Source organism: Anticarsia gemmatalis, chromosome 21 (assembly GCF_050436995.1).
Source record: "Anticarsia gemmatalis isolate Benzon Research Colony breed Stoneville strain chromosome 21, ilAntGemm2 primary, whole genome shotgun sequence".
NCBI classification, from domain to species: Eukaryota; Metazoa; Arthropoda; class Insecta; order Lepidoptera; family Erebidae; genus Anticarsia; species Anticarsia gemmatalis.
The window spans coordinates 2,994,752-3,022,738 of NC_134765.1; the positions used below are offsets into that span (position 1 = coordinate 2,994,752).

General features: G+C 33.0%; 1 protein-coding gene across 4 annotated transcripts; it reads left to right on the forward strand.

Moving 5' to 3' along the window:
- LOC142982174 (neuronal synaptobrevin-like) lies at positions 1 to 27,344 on the forward strand. 4 transcript variants are annotated; one of them, XR_012959974.1, is made up of 8 exons: positions 1 to 423; positions 18,869 to 18,989; positions 21,947 to 22,025; positions 23,249 to 23,328; positions 23,473 to 23,524; positions 23,774 to 23,898; positions 25,099 to 25,149; positions 25,376 to 27,344. XR_012959974.1 is itself a non-coding variant. In XM_076128562.1 (7 exons), coding segments are annotated over exons 1-6 (342 nt in total). In that variant the 5' UTR covers positions 2 to 421; the 3' UTR covers positions 25,107 to 25,149; positions 25,376 to 27,344. The 4 variants fall into 4 exon arrangements, 2 of the variants coding, with proteins under 2 accessions (XP_075984677.1, XP_075984676.1); XR_012959973.1 differs by having other exon boundaries at positions 25,099 to 25,134; XM_076128562.1 differs by lacking the exon at positions 23,774 to 23,898 and having other exon boundaries at positions 2 to 423.
- The last annotated feature ends 643 nt before the right edge of the window (positions 27,345 to 27,987 follow it).

A 27,987-nucleotide genomic window follows, 5' to 3' on the forward strand; every position in this document is an offset into this window, starting at 1 on the left:
CGCCCTCTTCCATACAAATCGGAAAACCTTGTCGCGGAAGGTTTTCCACTTTCTGTCTATATTTTCTGAAAAAATCCACATTTTACATCACAGTTTGGGCGTCTTTTTACACTAGTTCGTACGTCAAATCACTGTGTGTGTTCAGGGGAGGGAAATATACGTAGATTTAAGGGTTTTCGTCTGTAAAAGGTGTGACTAAAAATAGACACTGCCCGATATACTTGTAGGAAAATCTAGTGAGAGCTTTCCATTCATAAATTACATTCATTTGGTGTCGGGCAGTGAAGTAACACAGTTGGATGCGATAAAACTGGTGAATGACTGTAACGTTTGGTGATAAGATACAAGTGCGGATAGATCAATAAGCGGGCTCCTGCCTGACTGCTCCGAGGACTCCACAGAAGACAAACAGAAGAGAACAATGTAAGTTTATTTTCTTTTACAAATTGACTCTACAAAGACAATATATTTAAAGTGTAACAGTATTAGTTATTTAGTGAATTATTCGACCGACGCTTCAGTGTTTTATGGATACTTATGTAGTTGTATGGCTATGGATTGAGCGGCTTCCACGATACCCATATTCAAGTTACGCACAATGCGAATCGCTTTTAATAATCTTCATCTATATTATAATCAATTTATATATTGTTTTGTGTATATTTGTAGAATGCTAAAGGCATGCGATAAAGTTTCTGATAGATAACATTATTACTACTTCAAATAAAGTCATTATTGATAAGGTTCTTGAAGAAAATACTAAATTAAACGTCAGTCAAACAATAGTATGACTCAAATAAATCATACACGCCTTTTAAAAAGTTAAAGCGTATTACAATAAAATTCTATTAAAATTATATCTTAATGCTTTGAGCTTAAGGATCAGAATTCAATGGCTTTGTTCGTGAACAAAATGTTCTGAAACGCACTGAAAGATTAGTATGAAGGACAAGGTTTCAAATGTCAAGTTGTATGAAAAACTATCGTTCACGTATTTTTACAATCAATACTTTATTGTCGAAACAATAAGGTCTATAATCCAATACAACAATGTACTGTCTTTAAGTCCTTCTTTATTGTGAGGGGATGATGACATAACACAATAAAAATTTTCGGTATTTGTTATCTCTTGCAAAATAAACCACATACATTTGTTTTGTTATTGGTTACTTAAACTATTTTTCTAGTAGACAATTAGCGTTTAATTGTTAACTGGATTTACCATAAACTGCAACTTATCGGGCATATTTTGTAAGAACTTTTCACACATTATCTGTTTATTATTGTGTCAGTCAGGCTGTCCAGTGCTTATCCAGAAGATAAAATATTTTCAATTTTTATTTAAATATAAGGAATATTTTAAACGATTATAATAAATTTATTTATTATTCCATAATATATTATTCTCATTTGTCGAATAATATAAAATAATTATGCCATGGAAACAAAACTCTAACTATCTGGTAGCGAAAAAATAAATCCTTACAGTTTCTTGATTCTCACATTGTACCTATGTATGTATGTAAAAATGTAAAAAAAATATTCAAAATAAATAATTTGACACAAATCAACCCTTATTAACTTCAAAACAAATTCCTAAGTACAGTCAGCTCAAAAAACCTCTGTAAATTATAAATTGATCAGAAAGCAGGCAATACTCGTCGTTGATTGGCTGCCGGGCTGCACAATACATTAAATTTTCACAGCACGAACCAGGCCAAAGACCATGCGGGCTGTATCGACGTAGATTTTATCTGTACACGAATAATGGTGGTACATCTATAGTTTGGCCATTTAGTAAGCTTTGAATTGACGCTTTAGTTTATCGCTGACCTATTTGAGTTAGTTATTCAATTATTATGGGTAAATGGTTAATGGTTTCTGTATAATCATTTATTTAAGGAATAGCTATGACATAAAAGTAAAGAATGTTATAATAAACAACAAACAAATATACCGTTTGGGAGAAATAGCGTGTTGGTATATTGTTGTAACTAATGAAAATACTATCAAGGCACCAATATTTAATATTAAATATCCATACTAATATTATAAATGCGAAATTAACTCTGTCTGTCTGTCTGTCTGCTACTCAATCACGCCTAAACTACTGAACCAATTTGCATGAAATTTGGTATGAAGATACTTTGATACCCGAGAAAGGACATAGGGTATATATCATCACGCTAAGACCAAAAGGAGCAGAGTACCAGTAATTAATGTTCCAAAAACGGGGAAAAATTCACCCATTCTCTCTTATTGGACGCAAGCGAAGTTGCGCGGGTCAGCTAGTTAATTATAATTATAGAGAGTATCAAACTGAAACAAAACTTACAATAAGTTAACTTTATAATGTTCTATGTTTGAAAGTCTGAATCTTATTTAGTTATACGGGGGTGGGTATTGTTTTTTCAAAATCTATGTCAAAAAATATTGATTTCAAACTGATCTATTTAAAATACAGCTTGTTTAAATACACTTATAACACAATATACATAAAAAACGTACAAAAACGTAGCCACAAAATTTCATTTGATATTCGTGACCTTTCGTCCCTTCGTTTTCTACTGCTAATATTCGGGTCTAACTATACACTAATAGGTATTATATTAACCCTTTTTACAAGGGTGGTCGAGTCGTCGCGAATCTAATTGTATCCAGCGAGTATTGACTCGATGACATGTCGGCCATTGCCCTCAAAATGTCTGAGTTCTACACATTACTGGGAAAGACGGCTTTTATGTTAATTGATAGTAAATTAATATTAGTATTTGGTCATCAAAGGTTTTATTTTATTCAGATGTAAGTAGAAATTAATACATCAATGCACAGTATATGCTAAAGATAGTATATGCATTTTTTTACTGTAAGTTTTCTATTACTGCTGCACTGATGGGCAAGGGTCTCCTCCCAAAAATTTAAAAAAAATCCCCAACTCTAGGAAGGGTAATTTTTTTTTAGTAAGGTGTGCTTTTTTGGGTTTAATTTGATTCCTTTATGGTTACATTTCAAAATATTTAAAGATAAAATTCAATATCTCATACACCTCTACAATACTCTACATATTTGTATATAACAGGCGCGATGTTATGTATTATGTATGTATAGCGAATGAAAGATATTTGTATCATATAAATATTTTGTAAGCGTGAGTTAGTAATTGAATATCTGAAGTGCTTGTTGGAGTGTCGGGTGGAATCTGAGATATCTTACGACTTTGTTGATATGACGTCATCTGGGTTATGTATTCCAAATTGATATTTATTGCAAATATTTCAGCAATATAGACTTCGAAAAATGTAGGTAGAAATATATTAGGACATATTACTTATTGTACTGAAAACTTCTAAACAATATTCTATTTATTAGTTTCTACAGCGTCATTCCAACTTTAGCTACTTCAGTACATATTCAATTTTTAAAGGTTACTAGTTAGTTATTAAATAAGTATCAAAACAGACAGTTTATTGGACTTGAACTTAACACTACTTCCAAACTTGATATATCAGCTTCAATTATGTTAAAAATACACGATCCACTAAATAATGACTAAGCTATTACATTATGTCACCTTTCAAAACGACATTATAACGTGTGAACTCATAAGTTTACCCCATGAATTTTATATGACGTCAAACATGACACACAACATGAGTACGTCTGCGACATATTAAATTCAAAGTAATGTACTTACAGCAAAACAAATATAAATAATGTTATATATTTGTCACAAAATATTTACACTTAGGTATGTTTTGTATTTAAGACCAAAAACTTAAGATTTGTATTGGTAAGAACTAGGGAAAAAAAGGCTTTTTGAAAAGTTATTTTTGATATAATTTTTAGTCACAAAAGACTCAAAATATAACCGGACGTTGTCTTCTTTATATTTTCTTAAAAAAATACAGAAGCAGATAGCTTTTCTTCAGTTTCTTTCCATTAATCTATTCGCATAGGAGTCTCAATAATTATCAACAACTTACTTTGAACATAATAGTAACTAGTATACTTTTTTCATTTACCAATATTGAATGCCGTGTAATATAGTGTAATATCATCGACTTTATAATACTATATCATAGTCCAAAGGGTCCATTAAATATAACATCAGTTCATTTACGACCAAGTTAATCCGTTTACCTGTTCATAAAATATCCAGGATAACAACCAGAATCACGTGTTATCAATTCGGTAGTAGATAATATATTTTAATTCCAGTAATATTTATGTTCAACTGATAGGCACTAGAATGAGTGAGGGAATAGGACCATGGTATAACTAATCTACGTTGCTGACTTTTAAAATATATGTAAGTCATTCATGCAATTTGGCTTATTTTTGGTCAATAAGAAATTATTTTTCTCCAAAAATTGCTTCAATATCACTCTACTTAATCAAACCACAGTTTGTAAAATGGTTAAGACATAATTAAATCAACAAATTGATAACAAGAGTAACTCGGTCCCTGATTTGATCAAACACTCTAAAGCCTGTCACTAATACAATTAATCCCATCCTCCGGACCAACACTTGTGGAACACAAAACCTCAACATTGTTCACTTTGCCAAGCCTTCATTCTCAAAGGCTAACGAATTATTAATTAAATACAAACAAGAGAGGACAGCAAACAAAATGATGTAAAAGTTTCATTCGGAAACAAGGCAGTGGTCGCCAAAGTTGGCACATTGTTTTGTTATGTAACTATGTAATGCAGGTACAATATTATCTTCAAGAACAATAGAGGTTCAGGGCTGCAAAACATACATTCTAATTAGTTCCTGAGAAAGGCAATTCTACAGTTTTATGTTATTGAAAATGATGATAAGTAGATATTTTTTTTGCTTTTAATAATTAACATATCAATGTAGGTGACTTAGAATAAAAAAACAATAATGTTTAGTCGTTGACGCTGTAGCTAACTATGAAATATTAATAAGCCAATGTAACATCATGTGGCTCTTCAGTTAAATATAGACCGAAAATTCTTTATTACTCTCATTGAAAAATATGTTCACAATAATTGAAATCAAATAAAAAAGATGAATTAAAATCAATTCTGTTTTACAAAGATATTTGAGTAATTTTACAGAACGAAAGAGTTTGTACTAACAAGCTCCTTGACCCAGCGGTAAATCCGAAGCTCAACAGCTTTCAACGAAATGGGATCTGAGATTTGTACTTAATTGAAAACACGGAAAATTCCAATATTTGTTCGATATTGTATAGACATTAAAGTAGTCTTCTGTGCAAGAGTTGATTATGAAACTGGGTTAAAATAAACGCATACTAACCAATTCGTTCGTTCGTCGTATGGTTAGTGGTCAACCTAGTGTCAAAGTTGTTCAAGTCGCCCGAGAGGCCTTTGACATGACTTAACGACTGTTATCTTAGAAGACAACAGCCGGGACCGACTTTTTACGTGCCCTCCGAAGCACGGAGACGCCCATCTCAAATACCACTATGCGGTCATCCATCTATGGAATGACCGCGCCGAGGATTGCTTAACCCACAGATCGTTTACCAATCGGTGAGCGCAACTGGGTATGGGCGCCTCACTAACCAATTAATTATTGGTTAGTATTCGTTTTCACCAACACAGTACAAATGTTAATTATTCTCAGTATACATATTGAAAATCTTGACATAATCAAAAAAAATAAATTAATAAAGGTATCATTGCTTATAATCACAATTTTCAACTTTACTAATAGTAACGCAAGTATAACAAAATCAGCCTTCATTAAACGGTTTTCTCTATCCAGTTTGCGCTGTTTCTTTTTCTCAACCAAAAAATCTACCCAAAAATTAAGTATAGGAACTGATGATCTACAAAAATTTGATAGCCATTTCAATTTTTACTAAATACTATTACAGGTCTCAAGCACTCGCCTACTTGTGAATAATTAACCATTAATTAGTACGAATACAAGTAGGTACTAAATGCTCTCGCCGGTGTCGGTGTGTAGGTGGAATTGCAGTACAGTCGATAAATACGTCTAGTAATTGGATTATACTATCGATCTCCTCGATATAGCCTATTATTCTGTTCACTTGACACCCACTAGACATATTAGTGGATGTGTTACACTATTCCTAGAAGAAATATGAGCTAAATAGGTTTAACCTTTGAAAATTACCATTTCAGATAAAATGCTTTGTGATAAAACATCAAATAAGAGTTAGTACTCGTAAACGTATCTTTTACTGGCCATTATTCTTCTTTTTTTGTATTTATTTTAATAAATGAAACACTTCCTTAATTTCTCATTTTGCAGTTCGCTTATTTAAAGGTTATAAGTTCCTGAAAGGTTTACGTCACGCACGTAGTTGGTTGATTGTAAAACACGGATTCGATCTTTACTTTTTTCAAAAGCTGTCTCATGGTTTCTGATAGATAATGGTCTAGGGACACTAGAAGATCACTCACAGATCAGTTTATTGGTTTACTTAAATCAAATCAGAGATCAAACGACCTATCTAGATCTTAACCCCCCGAACAAAACATAAATATAGGTTTTTATCATAATGACTCCCTTTAAGAACAAAAACCATAAGTATAGAGTCGGACCATAATGACCCAAAATAAGCATCATAATCAAAATATAACGAACACAGACCATTATGAACATATCCAAGCATCGCTTTGAGCACCGGTAGCAAAAGCGCCAACATAAATAACGAGCACCTTTGTGTTTGTAAAATTTGATGGAAAACAAACATCACCCAGCAGACTATTAATGTAATCCCTACGAGTGACGTTGGACAAACAGAATGACTAACAAACGATCACGCTACGGTTTAAGTAAGCTGTGTTGTGTTACTTTCATTTAACAAAACGGAAGCCTGTGTGATATGGAGTATTTTTGACAGTTGTTTAAATTGAAAGATTAAAGTTTTATACGATACCTGTTACTGTTCCACTGCTGGGCAAGAGATTCCCGAAGGAGAGAGAGGTTAGGCTTTGAGTCCACCATGCTGGCCAGTTGGGGACTTGGATATTAACGTATTAATGTTCCATTCGTAGACAGGTTCTGATTTCATTCAAACTTATAAGCAGCTCTTGTAGATAATTTACTTAGCTACCAGGCTACTAGCTTACTACCTTTACTTAGTTACTATCACTTAGCTACCAGGTTATATACATTTTTGAGCTAATAATAACTAAAATATTACCAAAGGCAACAGTTCCTAAGCTTAAGAATTTATTAATAAAGATGAACGGAAAACCATTTCCAGAATGGCTCCAAAAACAAATCGGTGCTGCAATCTATCTTAAGGCTTTCGCTTTAAGATGTCTAAATTAAACTTGCATAAGACTTAAATTGTTATTGTTTTTTTAATGCAGATGATATTTACAGTCATGTAAGCTTTACACAAATAGGTACAAAAATATCACCTTTAAAATGGTCGTTCGTGAATCTCCCCGATACAATCGTCACGCTCGACAAGTTAATCATTGCATTACTATTAATAGCCTCATATAGTGTCATTTACAACACGAAGGTTGCAGGGTTAAACTGGTTGACATGTGGAAAATGTTACACAGTGGAAAAATGGCTTAAGTTGTAATTAACACGAGAACGCATAAGCCTTTCTTTTGTTGAAAGCGCAACGGAATTGCATACAGGGAAATTATACTTACGTAAGAACGTAATATGAGTAGTGTAGAATTTATTCTTTTTGTACATAAGAAGTGGGAAATAAGTATAAATCATAAAGGACATAGGTACATACATCAAATGAATGTAAATCCAGTATGTATCTGTAATATTCCCCACTTGATCTAACAGGGAAAGGAATTGCGAAGAAACCTAGGACGTATGCCTGAAAAATCTTGCTAATGTTTCTTATAGAAATATAAAGTCAACCAGTTTATGAACAGCATTGCTCGCTAAGATCTAATGAATATGATTCTATGCATAGATCCGTTGGACAACAAGCATTATCTATACTATCTATACTAATATTATAAAGCTGAAGAGTTTGTTTGATTGTTTGTTTGTTTGTTTGTTTGAACGCGCTAATCTCAGGAACTACTGGTCCGATTTGAAAAATTCTTTCAGTGTTAGATAGTCCATTTATCGAGGAAGGTTATAGGCTATATATCATCACGCTACTACCAATAGGAACAGAGTACCAGTGAAAAATGTTACAAAAACGGGGAAAATTTTTAACGCTTATGTAACGCAAGCGAAGTTGCGTGGGTCAGCTAGTGTAAAGATATATGCGTCGCGATTCCAACAACCTTCTTTAGAATAAAACCATAAAACGTATCTAAAACGGGACTATATACGCCTTTTCAGCTCTGCACACGATGATCCAACTAACATGAAACGCGGTTTTAAGTGTTCAATATTGGAACTGGGTTGATGACGTAAACAGAGCGAACTTAAAACATTCACGAACGTAGGCTGTTAGGCTTTTAGCTTGATATTTAGCAGTTTAAAAACGAGGACAGTGACGTCATATTGTTGGGGACATTCCATGAAAATGTAAAAGAAAAGTTATTGTATGTGAAACTTGCGTAGTCTTTTGTCTATTTTATTGTTCTTTAGTAATATAATTAACAAGAACGAAGTTGACAAGACTTAGATTCTTTTTATACGAATGAAATGAAAGACACATAGAATCACGTCCTGTTCTCATGAAGGTGACATTAGGCGTAGACTAAGTGGCCTAAGCATACCACTTGCTAGGATCTCTACAAACTTCTTTTGTTTCATTTCACTCAGCATCTCGTCATAGAATGCCTAGAATATTTTGTCCAAAATACGAATCTTGAAAAACCTTTACCTCTTATTTAAAGATATTAGACCGACTCCTAAATATTAAATTGTATCGCAAATATTTCTGCATAAATTCTATTATTACAAACTATTTCCGTTTTAGACACACAAACAAATAGTTCCTTCATTAACTAACTAAAGACCTTAATAAAATCAATGTCAAGTCCAGAAGGGTACCTGTATTAATAATTCAACTTCCCTATTCATAACCTTGTTTAATATTTCGTAAATTGAAGGAATAATTAAACCCTTTGTAAACGACAAGCTCCTTGATAAAATACCTTTATGTCTGAAGATATCAAATTCTGTCTGGTTCGAAGAAAGACGTTGTGTTATAGCAACATATATTTTTATTGTTATTTTGTTACGAGGATTTGAGAACGATTATTGGTTCTGGAAAATTTCATTTGTTTGAAGCTTTGTGTGTTCGTGTATTATGTACTTTATAAAACGTTGTGTTATATGTGCTTTACATATTTAACAATACCTATCGAATCTTCATGAGCAAGCATTTTATAAATTCTCCTGCCATTTGTGTAACGATTAAATGTATTACGTTTTCGGCATGTGTATTTTCTATGCATAATGTTCTGTTGGGTTCACATAAATAAAAGTTTTAATAAATTCTATATTTCTTCACAATCGTCAAGCCGTAAAAAAACAAAGTTAACCCTACAAGTGCGATTAAATTGCGATTACGGTTCGTCGACTTATAAGAAAACAAGGAATAACAACGTCAAGTCAAGAGTTTTCCAACTAATGAAAGAAGTTATAAAAATCTGATTTAAAAGATTGTAGAGCGGCGAACTAAGTTCCTGATAACATTTTATCATTATTGCTCGGAGGAACGTCGGGACAATTTCCATTAAGAAACTAGGATAGTTTTATGAAGTAAATTGTGTTACTGCTGATATTATTATGATAGTGAAGGAGATGAGGCTTCTTTTTATATTAAAGTAGAGTTATTTTATAATAGCTATGGAGTTATATTTACGTTTACGCTTTTGAGTTACAGGAACGATATTCTGGTTAATTTGAGGAAGTCTAGCTCAATTTAACAAGCTTAAGCTTTTGTTTCTATCTTCTCTTTTCTTCTTGGTCTTGTAAGTCTTACGGACAATGGCAAATTAGACACTTTTAGAAATATATAAAGCAAGCATACACACTATGTAGCTTCAATCAACACCTTCTTTAACAACCTGCACTATTTAAAAACGAATTTCTTAATCAGCCAGTGAAACAAAGTATTTTAAAATGCAACAAACGCTTGGCCAGCTAGAACACTTGTCCTAATAGTCAAAACCGAATATTAAAACTCACTTTATTTTTCATCTTTATAAACAAATGCTTATAAAAAAGTGGTAAAACAAATATGAGCGACATCATAACACAAACAACGTGAATTGTATCCAATTTGCCGACAAATTTCATTTACTGAGAATTAAATTATCCTTTGTATTCTTTGATACAAGATGAAGAATACTTTTGTAAAGCGCTTTGATGTTATTTCCACGCACTTGTACGGTACGGTTATAATCCTTATCGCACTCAGCACTTTGAAGAACTCAATTAGGATTTGTATAATAAGATATATCGTTTCGGATTTGAAAGGTTTTGGTTTCTCATATCGTTTGTTATACATTTTTTTGGTCAGAATTTACGTTTGTAGTAGATTTTTAAGGGTGGTATTAGATTAATAACCGTTAAACCATCTAAAATATTTCCCTTCAAGCTTGATTGTCCCATTTTAAATGCTCAGTTCGACAATTACTTTTATAAAAATAGTAGGACAAACCGATAGCCATTAAAATGTATGAGATTCTGGACGTTTTGACTGGTGAATAGTATAGTCTCTGCCTTACATTATAAAACTATAGGTATTTTGCATGTTTGAACAGTAATGCTTATGAGCACTTTAAACATGCATACGGCATGTATGTATAAACCATAATGAAACAAAAGCACAAACAGTCTTCTGAAAACGGTTACTGTATAAGAGATTCAGTCTGATGTGTTTCTAAGCTCTCTACAACACAACATGTTTGCATATATTTGATATACACAAAGGTATAATTTTTCACCCGTTTTTGATTAGCTACGAGGGTCTGCCATCGATCCTTCCACGAGGGTACGGTAAAAGGGTTCACGGAAAATCAACTATTAAATCTGGAACCATCCGTACTTCATTCAACCTGAACAAATATCGTAAATATTATCGACTTTGGCGAAATTTCGCGTGGAATATCATAAGAATAATGTAATTCTACTAAACCTTTATAAAAGTATTAAAATATTTTACCAATATGATAACTAGAAAGAGTTTATTAGTATGTATGTTTTATGCTCTTTCGCGCAAACACTACTGAATTAATGTTCGTCTTTCACGCACAAAATACTGAGCACGTTTTCAGGAAATTCGTTACAAAGGTAGCTTAAAAAAGGGGCTAACCGAAAAAATTTAATGCGGACAAAGTCGGGCCGAAAAACAACGACTCGACAGACAATCATTGAAAAGAATAAAAAATCAGGTTAACCTTTGTAAAAGTACTGAAATATGAGTAGGTAAATGTCAAAGTTCATGTAAACAGTGGTAAGCAAATAAAAGGGTTTACATAAATATTAAACAAGCTATTGTCTGTCGAATCTTTTGCGCACTTTTGGATGAATCAGAGAAATCTCGTTCATTTATTTCTTGTCAATGAAATTGGGATTCCGAGTCTATGATTTCACTAATATCAATGAAGTTTTCTTCTGGAAAATATAAATTACTGTCAAATACGTTCACATTTAAAACGCTGTTTCATGTAGGCGAAAATATTGAGATTACCTTTTCTCCAACAAACGAAGCAAAACTGTTTGGAAAATAAGATTTTTGGTTATAAAAGTTAAAAATCTGAACTCTATCAATATTAATTTTGTGTAGAAAAATCCAACCTTTATTACGAATCGAGATTTAATTCTCTTCGTGTTACGAGAAGGTCAACGAATATTATAACACAATTATTTAAATAGGTTTGAAAGCACGAATAATTAACATATTTTAATTAACCACGGTAAAGTGTATTGTTTTATAAGCTTTTGTTTCAACTACAACGTTGTTCAGAATGTTTATGTATTTGAAACAAATGTGCCTGAATAAATAATGGAATACATGAGTGAATGCGATTGTACGTACATAACTGTAGGCACTTTAATATTCGTAAAGTGACGTTTGAAATATATGATTCTGTATATGATTTATGAATGTGTGTCGTTAGAACGGATCTGAGAAAAATGGAATGAAACCGAAGCGAAGGTCTGAAAGCTATTTTTTGTACCCGTTATAAGTATAAAAATTATAGTACCTACAAGTTCCTCTACTTCATCATCAGCGTAGTCATTCTTCCAACTGTGTTGGAGTCGGCTTCCAGTCTTACCGGATGCAGCTACAGCTAGCATACCAGTGCTTTAAGTGGAACAACAGCCTGTAGTTCTTCTACTTATTGTAGCTAAAAATATAGAACAATTCGTAATTTTTCAATTTAAATAGATAGACACCAAAAAACTTCACTTGCTACGATACGATCTTTATAAATTTTATTAAGATTAATCGCAAATTTCACAATTTATCTATTGAGATTTGAAAGACTTATATCTTTTGCACAATCTAATCTGATTATTAAACATTTCTCATTCCTATATTCATCTTATATTGCCGTGTTAAATTTTTAAAAGCTTTTTAATACCTCTATTGGAGCTCAACCTCGTCTCACTATAAAAGAATTTGCCTTCTAAAAGCTTAAACTAAAATAATTGACTTTCCTATTAAATGGACGAACAGAAAAGCTCAATACGGGAAAAAGGTAAAAATATATTTTCCATTTTTCGGTCAATTTCTTTTCACAAAGAATGTTATGGTTTTATTATTCTTACCGACGTTCTTGGAATTCAAATGGAGGACTTTGTTATGTTTTTTGAAATATTTTCGAGTTTATATTCTAGCTTGAGTTTTAAAAGGCAATGATTTTTATTAAGATGAATACTGGCGATAATATAGTTGTCATTGACACCATTAAAGTGACGTACCCCTTTATCGATTACTGAATTGAAAGAATTTTTCGCTGAACGTGTTTTCAGCATATTTCATTTAATATGGTTTGTAGGAAGATGTGTCAATGAGTGTTCATTGACGCATCTTCCCCTATCATTCGACAGGTATCGACAATTAAACAATGGAATCTCGACACAAAATACGAATCGAATATCAATATTGCTTGAAGATTGTAATAAAATGCTTACATGGAAGTGGTTTAAAACAGTCTTGAAATGAATCTCCGATCTGCTCGTGGTTGGGTCAAAGTGTATGCCTTCCTCATTCTAGCAGACGAACCTTGGCCATGAAATGAAATAGTACCTAATAAAAATTATATTATAGGAATAAGAATGCTCAGTGCATATTAACATCATACTGAACCGAATCGGTAGAAAACTAGTAATCGATAATCTATATCAGTTGAATCATAATCGATTTTTTAATGGATGCTAAGCAGTAAGATAACTCTTAAATGTACTCCCCAAAACAGGGTTTGATTCACGTCACAAACTACAAACTCTTCAACGATCTCCGCCCACAAATTTCAGGCACTATTCACCATCTCGATTACCATACTACTCGATCGTAACATAAAATACGCCGGCGACTGAGTCCGCATAAATTCGTGGAAATAGATCAAACACAGGGCTGTAGCAAACTTGTGTCATGCTTGGGAACGGGTCATGACCGCAATCCGAGTGTTTCGAGTTTTAACTACGATGTACGTTTTGTGTGGGAATGAAACCTTTTTAAGTAGACTTAGGAATAGTTGTTTGTTTTGCTTCAATTTTAATCATACAAAAATGAACCGGTGTTTTTTTACTAAACCTCTAGAATGTCTAACATTTTAAACTCTATCGAAACATAGAGTTACACACATACATCACTTTATAACTAGGTACATATATTATCCTCAATGACCTTTTAAAGGCATTACCATTTTAATCTACACCTTGTATGCCATTCTGCAGTGGCAGATTGGCATAGAATCGTAGAAAATACATCGTAGAGCACACCTACGACGTACTATCGAACCAACTGAATCATGACCCATTTTGCCGATAATTCGCATGACACCGTCAAAACAGTAAGAATTTCATCTTTATCGTCAAAGTTGCACTTAGGACATTTTAAACACGCATACGACGTGTTATGATGTATTACGACTACAGTCAACTTTGACCTTTGTTATTACAGTACGTAGATACGTTTTCGATAAATCACTCTTAATTTGAATCTAGAATGTAAGTAGTCTAAACTCTTTTCACTACGAAAAAACCTATTTGTGTCAAATATCAAATAGCACGTCATTTAGAAATCTGTGAAACGATTAGGGTAACCACTATAGTCATTGCCCATCATACAGTGATTTCTAAAGTAACCAGTTCAAATAAATTGCGATACATGTCACTTTTAGAATATTGGTAACATTTTTAATTTATAGAACTCATGTCCGACGTTTGTGCGACAGTTGTGTAGTTCGAAAAGAAAAAGTAAGTTTGTTGCAATATTTGTTAAGGATAACACATTTGAATTAACAGTATTCGCTAGTATTTCTGGGTTTTAAGTGTTTTATATTGAATAAGTATAAAGTTAATGAAACAAAGGACTGATGTTCTTTTAGAAAGAATATTTAAGTTGCGTTTTTAATAGAGTTTATGTCAATGTTTTACTAAAAAAAGCTACTATTAACCAAAATTTTATTGTGTATCAATTCCTTAACCGGGTAATAACTATGCTGGTTACCCTATATTATTTTAATTTTTATAGTTACATTATTTCCTATAATGGCCGAATAAACCATGTCCTGCGTGGGTATCGAACCCACTCCTGACGCGTCGCAGTCGTAACATCAACCTATTACGCCACGGAGCCTGTTGAAAACGGTAGCAAAGCATTACTGTATTGACGCACAAATATTTGTCGCAATAATGACAGATAACAAATTCATCACCAAGGAAACGTAGGTTCAAGCGAATTTCGATCTACGCGTATATAGACGTGTTTTAGAAAATGAGCACATGGTGGGTCATGATTCAGTTTGTTCGATAGTACATAATTTCTACGAACACCGTCACCGCTATCATTTTTAAAACGTACTTGCTTACGTCCGCTATTTCTACAAGATGTTTTAAAACATAACACAAGTCCTTTTATTAGTAGTAAACTTTTAAAAAGACTGATTTATCTTACCAGCAACTTACAACGAAACCGCCCACAGATATAAAACGCTATCAAAACTTAATCAATATTTAGAACGCCTTTTAAAACGCCCAACCCTATTTGGAAGCGATCGTATCCACGTATTGGCGCTTAATTTGAGTAGTCCTTCCACCGCAGGCTTCAGGCGGGGTTAATGACCTCACTCCCGCTTCCGTCAATACCTTCGATTGCTCGAATCTGTCAGGTTCACGTTCCCAATCAAGTACTTGTGTTGATAGACAGGAAATTGGGGAAATACTTCTGCGAAAGGTTCAAAAGTTTGGAAGTACCTGGTACATTTCTTTCGGGCTGTTAACCTTCGGTTTAATTATTTAGGGCTTTTGAAGGCCTTGGCCAAGGTTTAATTTAACACTGAAGTATAAGGGTCACGACTATAGCCAATCTGTTCAGATTTTCATGAGTGTAAAAATTTTAAATACCATTTATCTCCATATAGAAAAGTATGGGCAAGTTTAGTTATAGGCATTCGTAATTCTGTTACCCTATAGGAAAATACGTTTTCCGATTTTTAGATAACTAACAGCTCCCTTAACTACGTTTTATTATATATTAGGTAAAAGTAGATAATTTAGGTACTTAATTATGAAGGAAAATATTAAAGGAGTTAGAATATATTGCACTTTAAACAAACTCCTTTGCGTTTAACTTCAAGACTTATGCGTGTTAATGTGAACTGACTTATGTCATTAGTGTCAAATTAATGATCGGTGTGGTTAATCCTGGTATTCCTACTATATTCCCGTTTCTTTCAACTATGTTGGTAGAGTGGTGAGTCTCATTCGCTTCTCTATACTTTCATTAGTAGTTATTGGCTATCTTTCAACATCTTCGCATATCATTATTTTTTTGACCATGTAGGTCCAAGCTAACTCAGGGCATGTTTCAGGGTTTTGGTAGCATTATTTAGTTTATCTGGTAGCTGAGCAATTTCTTGGTATCTATTTATTCTACGCTTTCTTGGCGTAGCAACCGAAACTATTCTGATTATATGCCGGAAGATTAAAATCATAAAAGCGCATAGAACGATTGATGATGATATGAAGATGGTCTTTCTAAGTTACTTAATACAGATTACAGCTAAACAAAATATAATAAAATTAACCTGTTACTTTATTAATAGCATTAATTAGTTATAATTATACACAACACTAAACTGAACCTTAAGACATACATAAAGCTAAAGCTTTGTAATAACATTCTTACTATCAATTTCCATAGTTAATTAAGGATATCGGTTATAGTACCGACCTATAAACTATAAATAGGCAAGATGAAGTTACCTACGTCACTATCTTAACTGGAACACCCTATATAAAGCAGACAGTGAGTTTGTTTTAACTTTGTACATTATGTACTCTGTATTAACCTATTTGCGTGATATTTCTGTCCTCAGGTCATATTCCCTTGCCTTAGTTAGATTTTAATTGAACTATATTTGGCTTATAGCTTTATCTTCTTCAATATTTTCGAAATTAAGCTTGGTTTAAGATTAGCGTGTTTCATTTGGTTTAAATTTGTTTTTTGCCTCTTACATACTGTTCAAACATCCTAAAGGACTAACTAATGTTCTAATAATTAAACATGTCTAATGTACTGTTAAGTACATACTGGCATGAAATTAAAAGCTTGGTTATATGAACCCATTTGACATACTGAAATAGGTTTTTACAACCGTGCTTCTAACCTGCGCGCTTCTTGCATTATATTTGAGGCTACTCACACAGAACAACTGTCATCGATGTTCATCAAAGCTTCCATATCCAGATCTTTGAGATACGGAGAAGTAGGCACGTAACTAGCGGCAACCCATCTAGAACATGACCTCAGCATCATAGCTTAACCACGCTAATCCACGTTATCTATGCAATTGTCGCTCCACCACGGTGCCCTTTAGTCATCTTATCTAATCACGCAAATGCTATGTTTTTAAACAATATTATGAACAGTTTATCAGTTCCTGAGTTAGTCTCATCCGTTGTACCGAAATATATGAACGTGTTGTGTTAATATGAATGAGTCACACCAATGATTTTTGTTATGAGCATATTTAAAAACTAGGTACTTCAAGGATAAAAAATCTGTTTTTATTTTTTTCGTATCTTCAAAAATGACCGAGATATTAAACGTCAAAGTATGGTCTTCGCGCTAAACTCCGGCGAAGCGGCCGCACGGACGTGTGACGTCATCTCGCTACACTGCTATTTCGTCAGTACTTGTCGATACCTACATAGGCTCGTTGCGCTCTCGCGGTTTCGCTTTAAATAATTTGTATTGCTTATAGTGGACAAACAAAATGGTTAGAAAATATTGTATTGTTCCTATGTGTACTAACTCCAGTGAAAAAACACCCCAAAAATTGTTTTTTTCTGTACCATGTAAACTGTTTTATATTTTTGCAAAAGACACCTAATCTAAAACTTAAAGCCCGGTTCAGATACTGTCAAGCGCAAATGTTAAATAGAAGTTTATTGCCTTTTGAACACTTCCTCAAGATCAAGATCCTATATCATGTTCATACCTACCTAGCAATGAACTTCTACTAAACAGTTGATACTATTTAATGAGCAGTTCAATGACCTCACAGGCGGCGGCGAGCCGAGCGCGGCGGTTGAGTTGGCGTTGGTTTTTTGTATTGAAAAAAGAACCCATGTTTATTAAATCTTATAATATCAAAATTAAAATGTTAGTTTAATTAAAAGTTCTCATTACCACCTAATCATATAAGACTACCTACAGAGTAGATTCATAGTAAAGTCAGAGGCAGGGGTGACAATTTTTTTTTATAATATTATTTTAAAACTATGTTTTCCAAATTTACACTTGGTAGGTACGTAACACTCATTATTTGTAATGCCAGTTGTAACAAACTTTCAATTTTATTGTTAACTACACACAAAAATATTATTAGTAGTATACGAGTTCAACTTTCTTTACCTGGGTCTAGTTGATGATTGTGTGCGTGGCGATCGAGATCGAGGATATCTTAGTGGAGGCTTATTTTACAAAAAACACGATGATTAAATTTATAACACATACACATACACAGACTCTTTAAATATTAAATGCAAATCACTTTTCAAATCAAAACTCCGCATCACCTGCAGTCGAACAAGCGTGTCTGTCACGACGTGACGTCAGCGCATAGCGCGCGAAGCAACGCAAATTTAAAAAAGCAGTGAAACTTTATAACGCTGTAACTTCGATAATTTTGACCCGATTTTGATAAAACAAAAACTATTATTATCAGCATAAGTACACAAATTAAATACAGTATGTTTAATAGTCATATTTTGATGTGCTGGTGTGACTCATTCAGGATTGTATAATCATAGTAGCAGAAGAACTAGGATTAAAATTATACGAACTACTTATAAGATTCCAGAGGAAACGTAAGTGTAGAATATAAAACAGTTACATCGTTTGTACACAGCGGCTTTAAGTATCGATGTAGTTGCAACGGAGCATAGATACTGTCGCGATACAGTAGCTGGTCGATCGACACATTTGCATATTTGAATTGACAAATATAAAATAATTACATAACAATCATTCGATCGTGTATAGAGACACAATTAAAAGCCGCTAACGACTGAGCACTCAGCTTCAATAACTCTTGACACTATCCCATTATCTTAATCTAAAACTTTAGTAGAGGAATGGGAGCATCATATTTTACTTCATTTAAACATTTACTCTCGTTCTTTGTCCGTTAATGACTTACAGAGCAATCTTCCTCATTAATTTATTTCTATGGTGTATAAATTAACTGTAGTGTTTGTTGTCCAGGGCGTCGGAAGGTGGACTGGCGCCGGGCGGCGATGGAGACATGCCCGTGGGCGGGCCCAAGACGCCGCAACAGATCGCCGCTCAGCGTCGCTTGCAGCAGACGCAGGCGCAAGTCGATGAGGTAATTATTAGCACTTATAATTTTTTGAGATGTTACGATCTATTGGTATAAGACTATTTATTTACCGTCGTGATCTATAGTTTAAAAATCTAAAATTAACACTCTATTTCAATGAAAATAACGACAAAAATAGGAGACACCGTAGACGATAGTTTATTCTATAATTATTCCATTGACTGCATTGGAGTCCCATCCAATGGTGTTCTGACCCTTAAAATTTCAGCTTTTAAAAAGGCAACCCCGCACTAAGATTTGCTTTTGTGTCGCGGAGACTTTTACAAACAACGGACACATAGTACAATCAGCCCATTGTGGATAGTACCAATAAATTGTTCTGTGTGGGAATCGAACCCGACGCAATAGAACCGGGGGCGACCTAAACCCCTGCGCCAGGGAGGCAGCTTTGGTGTCACGGAACAATAATTTTGTAGGTTAAACATAAATAAAGAATGAGAGTATCGTATCTTCCTTGTAATGTCTTTCAATAGAAGTAATTTATGAAACTCCTCAGAGAATAACTAAGAAGGTTTTATCTGTACGACGGCGCTTGCCTAAATATTTAATATACAATTAAACCCAACCAACTGTTCCTTGCGTTTAAAAATGTATTGCTAATAAATTTCTAACAAGTGCTTTTCAATTTCGTCTTGTTATAGTGACATTTAGTTTTGTAATGTTACTTTTTATTTGTCGTGAACTTTACTTTCTCTCGCAAGCCGTAACTTTAAGCTTTATGTATTGAACTTTACCGTTTGATTGTAAACAATCTTTATTGAATGAAGTAATGAGAAAATGGTTAACAGGATTTTTCTCGTTGGGAGATAGACTTCCGTTAGATAATATTTTATTGTATAGAGATGTCTACAGTTTAAAATATTTAAAAATTAAATAGATGATATAAGTCTGAAGAGTCTATAAAATAGAAATAAAAAGTAAGTATGGCTACTACGAAATTACAGAATCTACTTTCTAAACATCATAAAAGCTCTACTAATTCCCTAAAATTCATAATATAGTAACATTAACAATGACAATTCAATGCATTTCTCCAACTCAGTTTAATGTGAAACAGAACTATGACTTATTCAAGACTGGCATATTGCGGTGTTCTGAGATAAATTAATTTGTAACACTTTAACCACGTTCGTAGAGAAGTTAGACGTATGCTGATTACTGCCGAGAAGCTTATAATTGTATTTCTACTGTGAAACGTATGAGATGAATGCTTGATGATAAAGTTGCATAACTGCGAATTATAGCTACTTATAAATTGAACAATATTCTTTATTTCGTAACTTCGTGCAAAGTATTTGAAGCATTATAGGAAATTAAAAGATATGATAATTTTAATGCCAATATCTGGACATAAAAGATTGATTTAAAAGAAAATACCTTACGTTGTATACAACGCAAGGTCAAATATTTATAAAATAAGACAACTGTACAAGAAGTCTGAATTTTGTACATATTGTGTTCGTAACTAAAAAGTAATTCCTGTAAGTTTTTAGGAAGCATTAAAACGTAGGTACTTACCTAAGGCTTTTACGTTTTACTTTTTTCCAAAAATAATAACATGTTTAATCCATATTACACTTTCACAAAACTAATTAGCTACCAAAACGTTCACGTCAGAATGTGTTGTACGTTACAACCAGGAAATTAAACGTCCGAACTATTTTCTATTGACATTAACGAAAATGCGGTGAAACTGAAGGCACTGACCAAACACGAAATGATCGTTAAAAGGTTCTAATGTAATAGTAAATAGTACCTCCAGAGGGATAAAATACAAACACGCGTGTATTTTTATTGCTTAGAATTTCCTTCTTCCTTAAATAAAGGTAAAAGAAATGTGTGTAATGATATTAAGTTGTCAACATTTTGATAAAACGGGAAGGTGTTTGTTTATTTGTTTTTGTTGTCCTTTTTCCTGTTTTGTTATGATTATTGTCTATTTTTCCTTAGTTCAATGTACTCTGTTTTAGTAGTCTATTGGTTTACATTTATATCACAATTTTCATTACCTTTGTAATTTAGCATCTTCTTTTGCTCCAACATTCTTAGAACTGAAATGATACCCTTTTGATAACTATAGTTTTCACTTCGAAATAATGCGTTTTCCCAATTTAGCGACTCAACAGAGACTTTTTTGTTGGACTAATCTTAATATCATATTTATTAGCACTTTGCTAAAACTTCCTATAACAATAAAATCCTAAGACCCTTGGTCATCTGACTTATATGTCAAACTCTGGATGTAACAAAATAATACAATTCAAATTCGCCTCTTTCTATTATAATATTAACTATCTTCTAAGACTCCATAACGACGTCTCAGCAATACTCAGCATCTCATATTCTTAGATTAAACTTCCCATAGTTCGCGGAGCTATTTGAACGATCTATCAAGTACAGCCTGTGACGTCACTACGTTACGCGCGAGGCCTCGCTGACGTCATACTCTGCGAGAAATGACTCTTGAAATTGAGAAAGGGTTTGCTGATATCCTATCTCTATTCCCATTACGTGTGATTGCGAATATGTAAGCTGAAGGAATGTAGGTTAGGAATTTAGTCTTTGAACAACTAACTTAATAACTTTTGGATAAGGATAAGATTGTTAATGGCAATTGTGTGTAGTTCAGAATATTATGTATGATTTGAGAAAGTTTCTGATCGAAATCAACTTTTTGAGATGATTTTATAGTCATAGAAAGGATGTACCTAAATCAAAACGATTGAGATCATATTGCTGGAAAAACAAATTGTTAAGTAATATTTAAATTATTTGAAAGATATACCTATATTTTACAAATAGCCAGGTGGAGAGAGAAAGATAATGCGTTGAATACTTCATTAGGGGCGCAAAATCTTTCAGGATTACAATAAACAACTAGGAACAGCACAATTTTTATTAATACCTATACAGGTGAATTTATATATTAAACAATGTTTCAGGTGGTGGATATAATGAAGACAAACGTTGAGAAGGTGTTGGAGCGCGATCAAAAGTTATCAGAACTTGATGACAGAGCAGGTGAGCAGTTAAATACAATATGTCTGCATAATAATTGAGAATTGGAGCTTCTGGTCCTATCGAACATAATAATATATTACTTCTTCTTCTTCTTAGCGTGTCGATGGCAAACAAATTATAATATTAATTTAAAATAGTGTATAACACTTTCTGTCTTGCTATACACTGCCAGCCCAGTATTCAGCTACGTGTATAGCGTTTTCTGTACAGCTCATAAGGTCCTGGTATGAGCAAGAGTCAGGGCACTCCGGGCATGACAACATGTGGGCCATGTCCTCTGTGGCTCCACATCTACAAGAAATATTTGACATGTCGAGGAAACCCCACCTGGCCATGTTCTCCTTGCTGCGGCCTACCCGGGTTCGTAGCCTATTGAGGGATTTCCAGGTTGACCACGGCATATTGTGTCCTGGTGGGAGTTCCTCGGCCGGGGGGACAAAGTCTGGAGGTGGAGGGTAGTTTTCACGCCAAATTGTGAGCCTTTTTTGAGACGCAGCGCTGCCACTTAATGGTTGGACACACCTAACAAAACTGTTACGGCTTTTAAGTCGTTGAGGGACACCTTTGTGCCCATTCAGGGGGTGCCGTATATATTACTTGGATTTCATTACTCCTTTTAATACATATTGATAAAAGTGTAGGATATACAAAACATAATGCAGTTATTAAAGAGAGACTAATAATATGGCAAATATCTAGCAGCTAAATGTAGAAAGGCGGCAGTAGTAAATTTTAGCTTTAATAGGCATTTCTTTCAAATTAACATTATTTTTTATACTCATGTTTTAGAATCAATATAAATCCGTATTTTTAGCCAATAACATAGGTGCCTAACAAATGAAAAGTGACTTAAATGTGACATCGTAAACAGGAATATCGATTGTTTAGTCAGTCATTGCTATGGCTTCAAATGCCAATGCGTAATGGAAGATAATTGTTTGTTTACATTCTTTGAAGAAATAATTATTAATCAATAACAATAACATGACTAGAACCGGTAGAAATAGGAACCTGAAAAGTACAACCCAGATGGCGCTACTGAGACAAAGGTTAAAGTTAAATTTAAATCTGGGTGACATGTTTCGGAATCTAAAAGTAGATTACCTATTTCTGATGAATGATTGAGGAGCTAGAACAGAATAATAAGTTCAGTAATATTGGAAACTCTTGGGGATTTCTTATCTTTAAAAAATATGTATTTTATATTATATTTTCTTTTACAGATGCACTCCAACAGGGAGCCTCACAGTTTGAACAGCAGGCCGGCAAACTGAAAAGCAAATTCTGGCTGCAAAATCTAAAGGTAACATACGACAAAAACATACCTACAATCTTTTTCTACACCGGGGAATTGTTTGATCCATAAGTCGATACAAATTTTAATCTTATTGGAAGTAAAGTCTGTCTGTACTAAGGCGTTAAATATTAACATTGTCATATATTGCAGATGATGATAATTGCAGCTGTTATTGGCATCATCATTCTGGCTCTAATCATCGGTGAGTAAAATTATTTACAACACAAACTAAGATGGCGCGAAATTGATTGCAAAAAATGACAAACTCACAACGATTTTTTTAATTTTACTCAGCAAAAGAAGAATAAATATATACTGACATTACCTTTAATGTCTCGAAATTGACAATCAATTTCGTTCAATAATTCTACATACACATTATTAAGGTCTCTTTTGTTACACATATTAAGTTCTTAGACTAATCATACCATTATTTTTTCCACATTTTCAGCCAACTTTGTGTGAACAAGTTTCGGTAACCGAAGTTTAATTTAGAAGTTACTTGTTATAATGTTAATGAATACTAGTATATACAGTATGTTGTTAATTTTATTACGTTAAACTAAGCCTATTTTGGTAAGTGGGCCGACAGTATCGTTTGTCGTTGTTGATGATAAGTGTTGGCTTTTTCTGTTCTATAGTCACTTCGTATATCTGTCTCTATCGAAGAATGTTTCATGCGTTTCGAACGTCTTCTAGCTCATACTAATTTTACGTTCACATCAGTGATATTTTACACAGCTACTACATTGTTTTAAATCATTATTGCACACACACATGACCATAACTCATCAATACAAACAACGGGACTTTTTGGTCATAGACAACACAATTAAAACAAGGTTGCCAGTATTTAAAAATCGGATTTAGGAGTCTTACAATCAGTGCAATATTATAGGATGCCTATTGAAAATTTAAATTCACTCCGTCTTTTTTTAATTTTGCTGATGTGAATAGTGATTTTAGTGTGAAATTCAGCTTTATTTTGCAAATATGTTTACTCTTGTGTCTGGGATGCTCTTTAATTATATACCTATATGTATTTTAAAACATACTATGCGAAAAGTTAATGAAAACTAGTAACTAGATCCTTTAAATTGCTTGATATAAAAGTTATTATACTTTTGTCCAAGAATGCGATGCTTGACCCAGGTTACCCCCGATTTAGTTCTTGCTTATAATAAAAACGTACTGATAGACATGTTAAACAATACACGGATTTTGAGAACAACTTTTGTTTTACAAATAAAACCTGTATAATCTTTTACATTGTGGGGTTGGGAACATGCTTACGAAACCATGTATAAAGGGAAGGCTTTAAAATGTTGTTGCTCATAGGTGCTTCCAATGCTTTGAACAATGTCTGTAACCAGTGATTTTACGGTGCCTATATAAAATAAAAACCGCTATAAAATCCGAGAAAAACTAGGATTGACACATAATAAAACTATTCTCTTGAGAAAATAAAGTTTTATAGAAACGGGACTACCTTACACCGACTATTACTAACTATAACAAAACCGTTTCAGAAACTGTTATTTGAAACTGAAAATCAGTTTGCATGACAACACTTACTTAACAATCATATCACAATATACTAACACAATAAAAATATATATTTTGTAATAATGTGTTGTCCATTTTATTAAAATTGTTATTCATAAATGCACTAACAACATTTATAATGAATAAATGGTTCGTTTTGTGATTTCGTCTCGTGATGCGAAAATCTTTGTAATTTGATGAAGATAATAATACTGTTTTGATGTTTTCTAGGTCTGTAAACCATCTGTTTGGAGGATTATGACCGAGGTAGGAATAAAACAGGTAAAAATATTGTAGTAGTGATTTATTGTAATAAATTAATTTTGTGATATGCCCGATTTAGGTAGCTGCCATCCTAAATCAATTTAGTATCGTAAAGATTTCTACCTTTCTAGAAGAAAAGTCTATAGAACTTGAACAGATTATAGAGTCCTTAAAAAGTATTTCAGAATCATTGAAAATGTACTTAGAATAATCCCTAAATGACATGTTTTTGTGATATTTTCAGGTGAGTTAACATCCGCATCCACCGACTCAACATCAACAAAAGAACTTTGAAACAACTTTTTTGTTTTCCTCTAGAGATTAGTGTTGTTAAATTATCCTCTGGATAAATATCACCAAAATATATCCGATGTTTTGCCTCCTAAATATCAAACTATTTTATCCTATTAATACTTTTGTAAATCTTGAAATCACGCGTCTTAAGACATGATTTCTTTTATATCACAAACAAAATGCTCTGTGTAACGAAATATAGTATTTTTAGATGATCTTTCTTTGTTATAAATTTTACCACAGAAATTAATATTTGCTATTAGATAAGACTTGTCAAAAAATACAGTAATATCATGAATATTTCTTACCTTTTCGAAAATAGGCTGTTTATAAATGATGGTATTTTTTTCCATTCGGACCAAATTTCTTGAAAATTTATTTTTTGGTCGTTTCTTTTTTGTACTTTTTCTAATTTCAAATTGTTGATCTTTGATAATATCTACTATCTACCTATACAAATATGTTTATCTGCTTATCCTAACCACTTTATAGGTGTTATAATGAATAGATATTTACATTTTATGAATACATCAGTCCATTTGTGAAATGGACTTTCCTTTGGGCTGATTTCTGTATTCAAAGTTCCATGTTAAATGCAAAGTATAATGTACCATTTTGATAGCATAGCGTGTATTGGGCCCATGTTAGCACTACAGCGGTTTAGTGAATTATTTACTTAATATGTTTTAAACGCTTTTATAGCTGTAATCTATAACCGTGATCTTTGAAACGAAAATTTGTACTTATTCGAATGTTGTTTGTTTAAGTAACATTAAATTAGAGTATAATAAGGACTTGTGCTATCTTGCGTTTTTACATAAAGTATAATCGTAACTGGCCAATATTTTTAAAAATATATAATCTATCCTGTATTACTACAACAAATAATGCATTAAATATCTTTTTACTGTGTGTGTATTAATGTATGTAAAAACAGCTTTGTAGTTAGAAATTGTAAAAATTCACACTAGGTAATTAGATGTTTCAAATAATAGCCACCTATTAGTTAAATTAATCATATTAATCACGGCACGATTGCATTTGGTCGGAGAGCATGTGATGTTTTCTATCTGTAATCGCATTTTATAATCACGTCAGACTGCACTGAGCCGCCGCGTTTGCCGTATTCAATCTATGCACAATTGCAACGATATTGTGTATAACGACCAAGTGTAATAGTGGCAAAACGATATAGAATAATAGTATTGGAACATTGGCCAGTACTACATATTATAGGATGAAATATAACGTGCGAGAAAAGTAAAACATTATATTATTAAAATCGGTTTACCGTACACATAGGTCATCTTCATATCATGTACGGAGACCGATGTTTAATACATGTTCGTAAGCTGCACTTCGTTATTGTTGACAGTCTCACTAGGGGAGAACCTAGATTTGTAAGTATAGCGTCCCTTTTTTGAAACACAACTAGAAATTATAAAGCGAAATTTTCTATTTACACTTCATATTATATTCTGTATGTAGTCATCAAAATTATATCATAAAATATCAGAATTTATTTTCATTGCAAAGTTTTAACTTTTTCTAATATCGCGGAGAAATTATAGCAGACATTTTTGTGTCATCATATCAGGAACATATTTTGAAGAAACTGTGGATTTTACTATTTATATAAAAATGCCTACTAGTGATAACAATCATCTTTTTAATTTGTGTTTCAAAAATGGCGACCCCAGTAACATTCACTGTAAGGTAAAAATTAAAACACACCAGAATGTATGTTATCGGAATTAGATAATAACTTGGCTGTTACTTATAGCGTTGTTTAATAGAAACAATTTTGGCGATACGAGTCTAAGCTATGTATTTAAACAACATTATTAAGTAGGTAAGCCATAGCTGTAAGCATTGTGGTCATAAAATAATAAAATAAAATAAAAATGTTGTAACTGAAATACTTGTTTCATTTCACTATCATTCCAGGTTTAATAATTAACCACTTGATTCTTTTTTTCACAAAATTCTATTGGAGTTCAAGCCTCCCTCAAAAGCTTAGATTTTATCACTTTTACATAGTGACACAAGACACAGAATAGCTGTGTATATTATAATGTACTGGTGCCCAAGAGATGCCTAAAGATCGAACTTTGACATAGTGCTTTTGCTTTAAAACGTTCGAACCTCAGTCATGAAAGGAATGCTATAGAACAAGTTTCGTTCAAGTATAACAAAATTTAAGTCATATAGGTAGTAGGTAGGTATTCAATCATAATTTTCCACTAATATTCCGACAGCAACAAAAAGTTATGAAAGCAATACTTAGAGTTAAAACCAAACTACTTTAACACAATGTTTTAGAAAGTAAACTGAAGGCAGACCCAATCCAGAGGGCTCTCGGTTAGCTGTTTTACCAATCGGGTGATCGAAGCGCAGTAGTCCTAGCAGTAACGCCCTGTAATTCTTTCCAAAAAGACGGAAAATTGTTCGTAGCGGAAGTGTTCCGGCAGAACTTATACCTTACCTAAGTATCTGCCGTATATCACATTATTTGTTGACCCCATATTTTGACCCCTAAGTAGACTACGAAACATCTCAACA

Coding starts and splice junctions, on each gene's coding strand:
- LOC142982174 (XM_076128562.1), top strand. Junction 18,990..21,946: donor CGCAGGCGCAAGTCGATGAG/GTAATTATTAGC, acceptor ACAATGTTTCAG/GTGGTGGATATAATGAAGAC. Junction 22,026..23,248: donor AGAACTTGATGACAGAGCAG/GTGAGCAGTTAA, acceptor TTTCTTTTACAG/ATGCACTCCAACAGGGAGCC.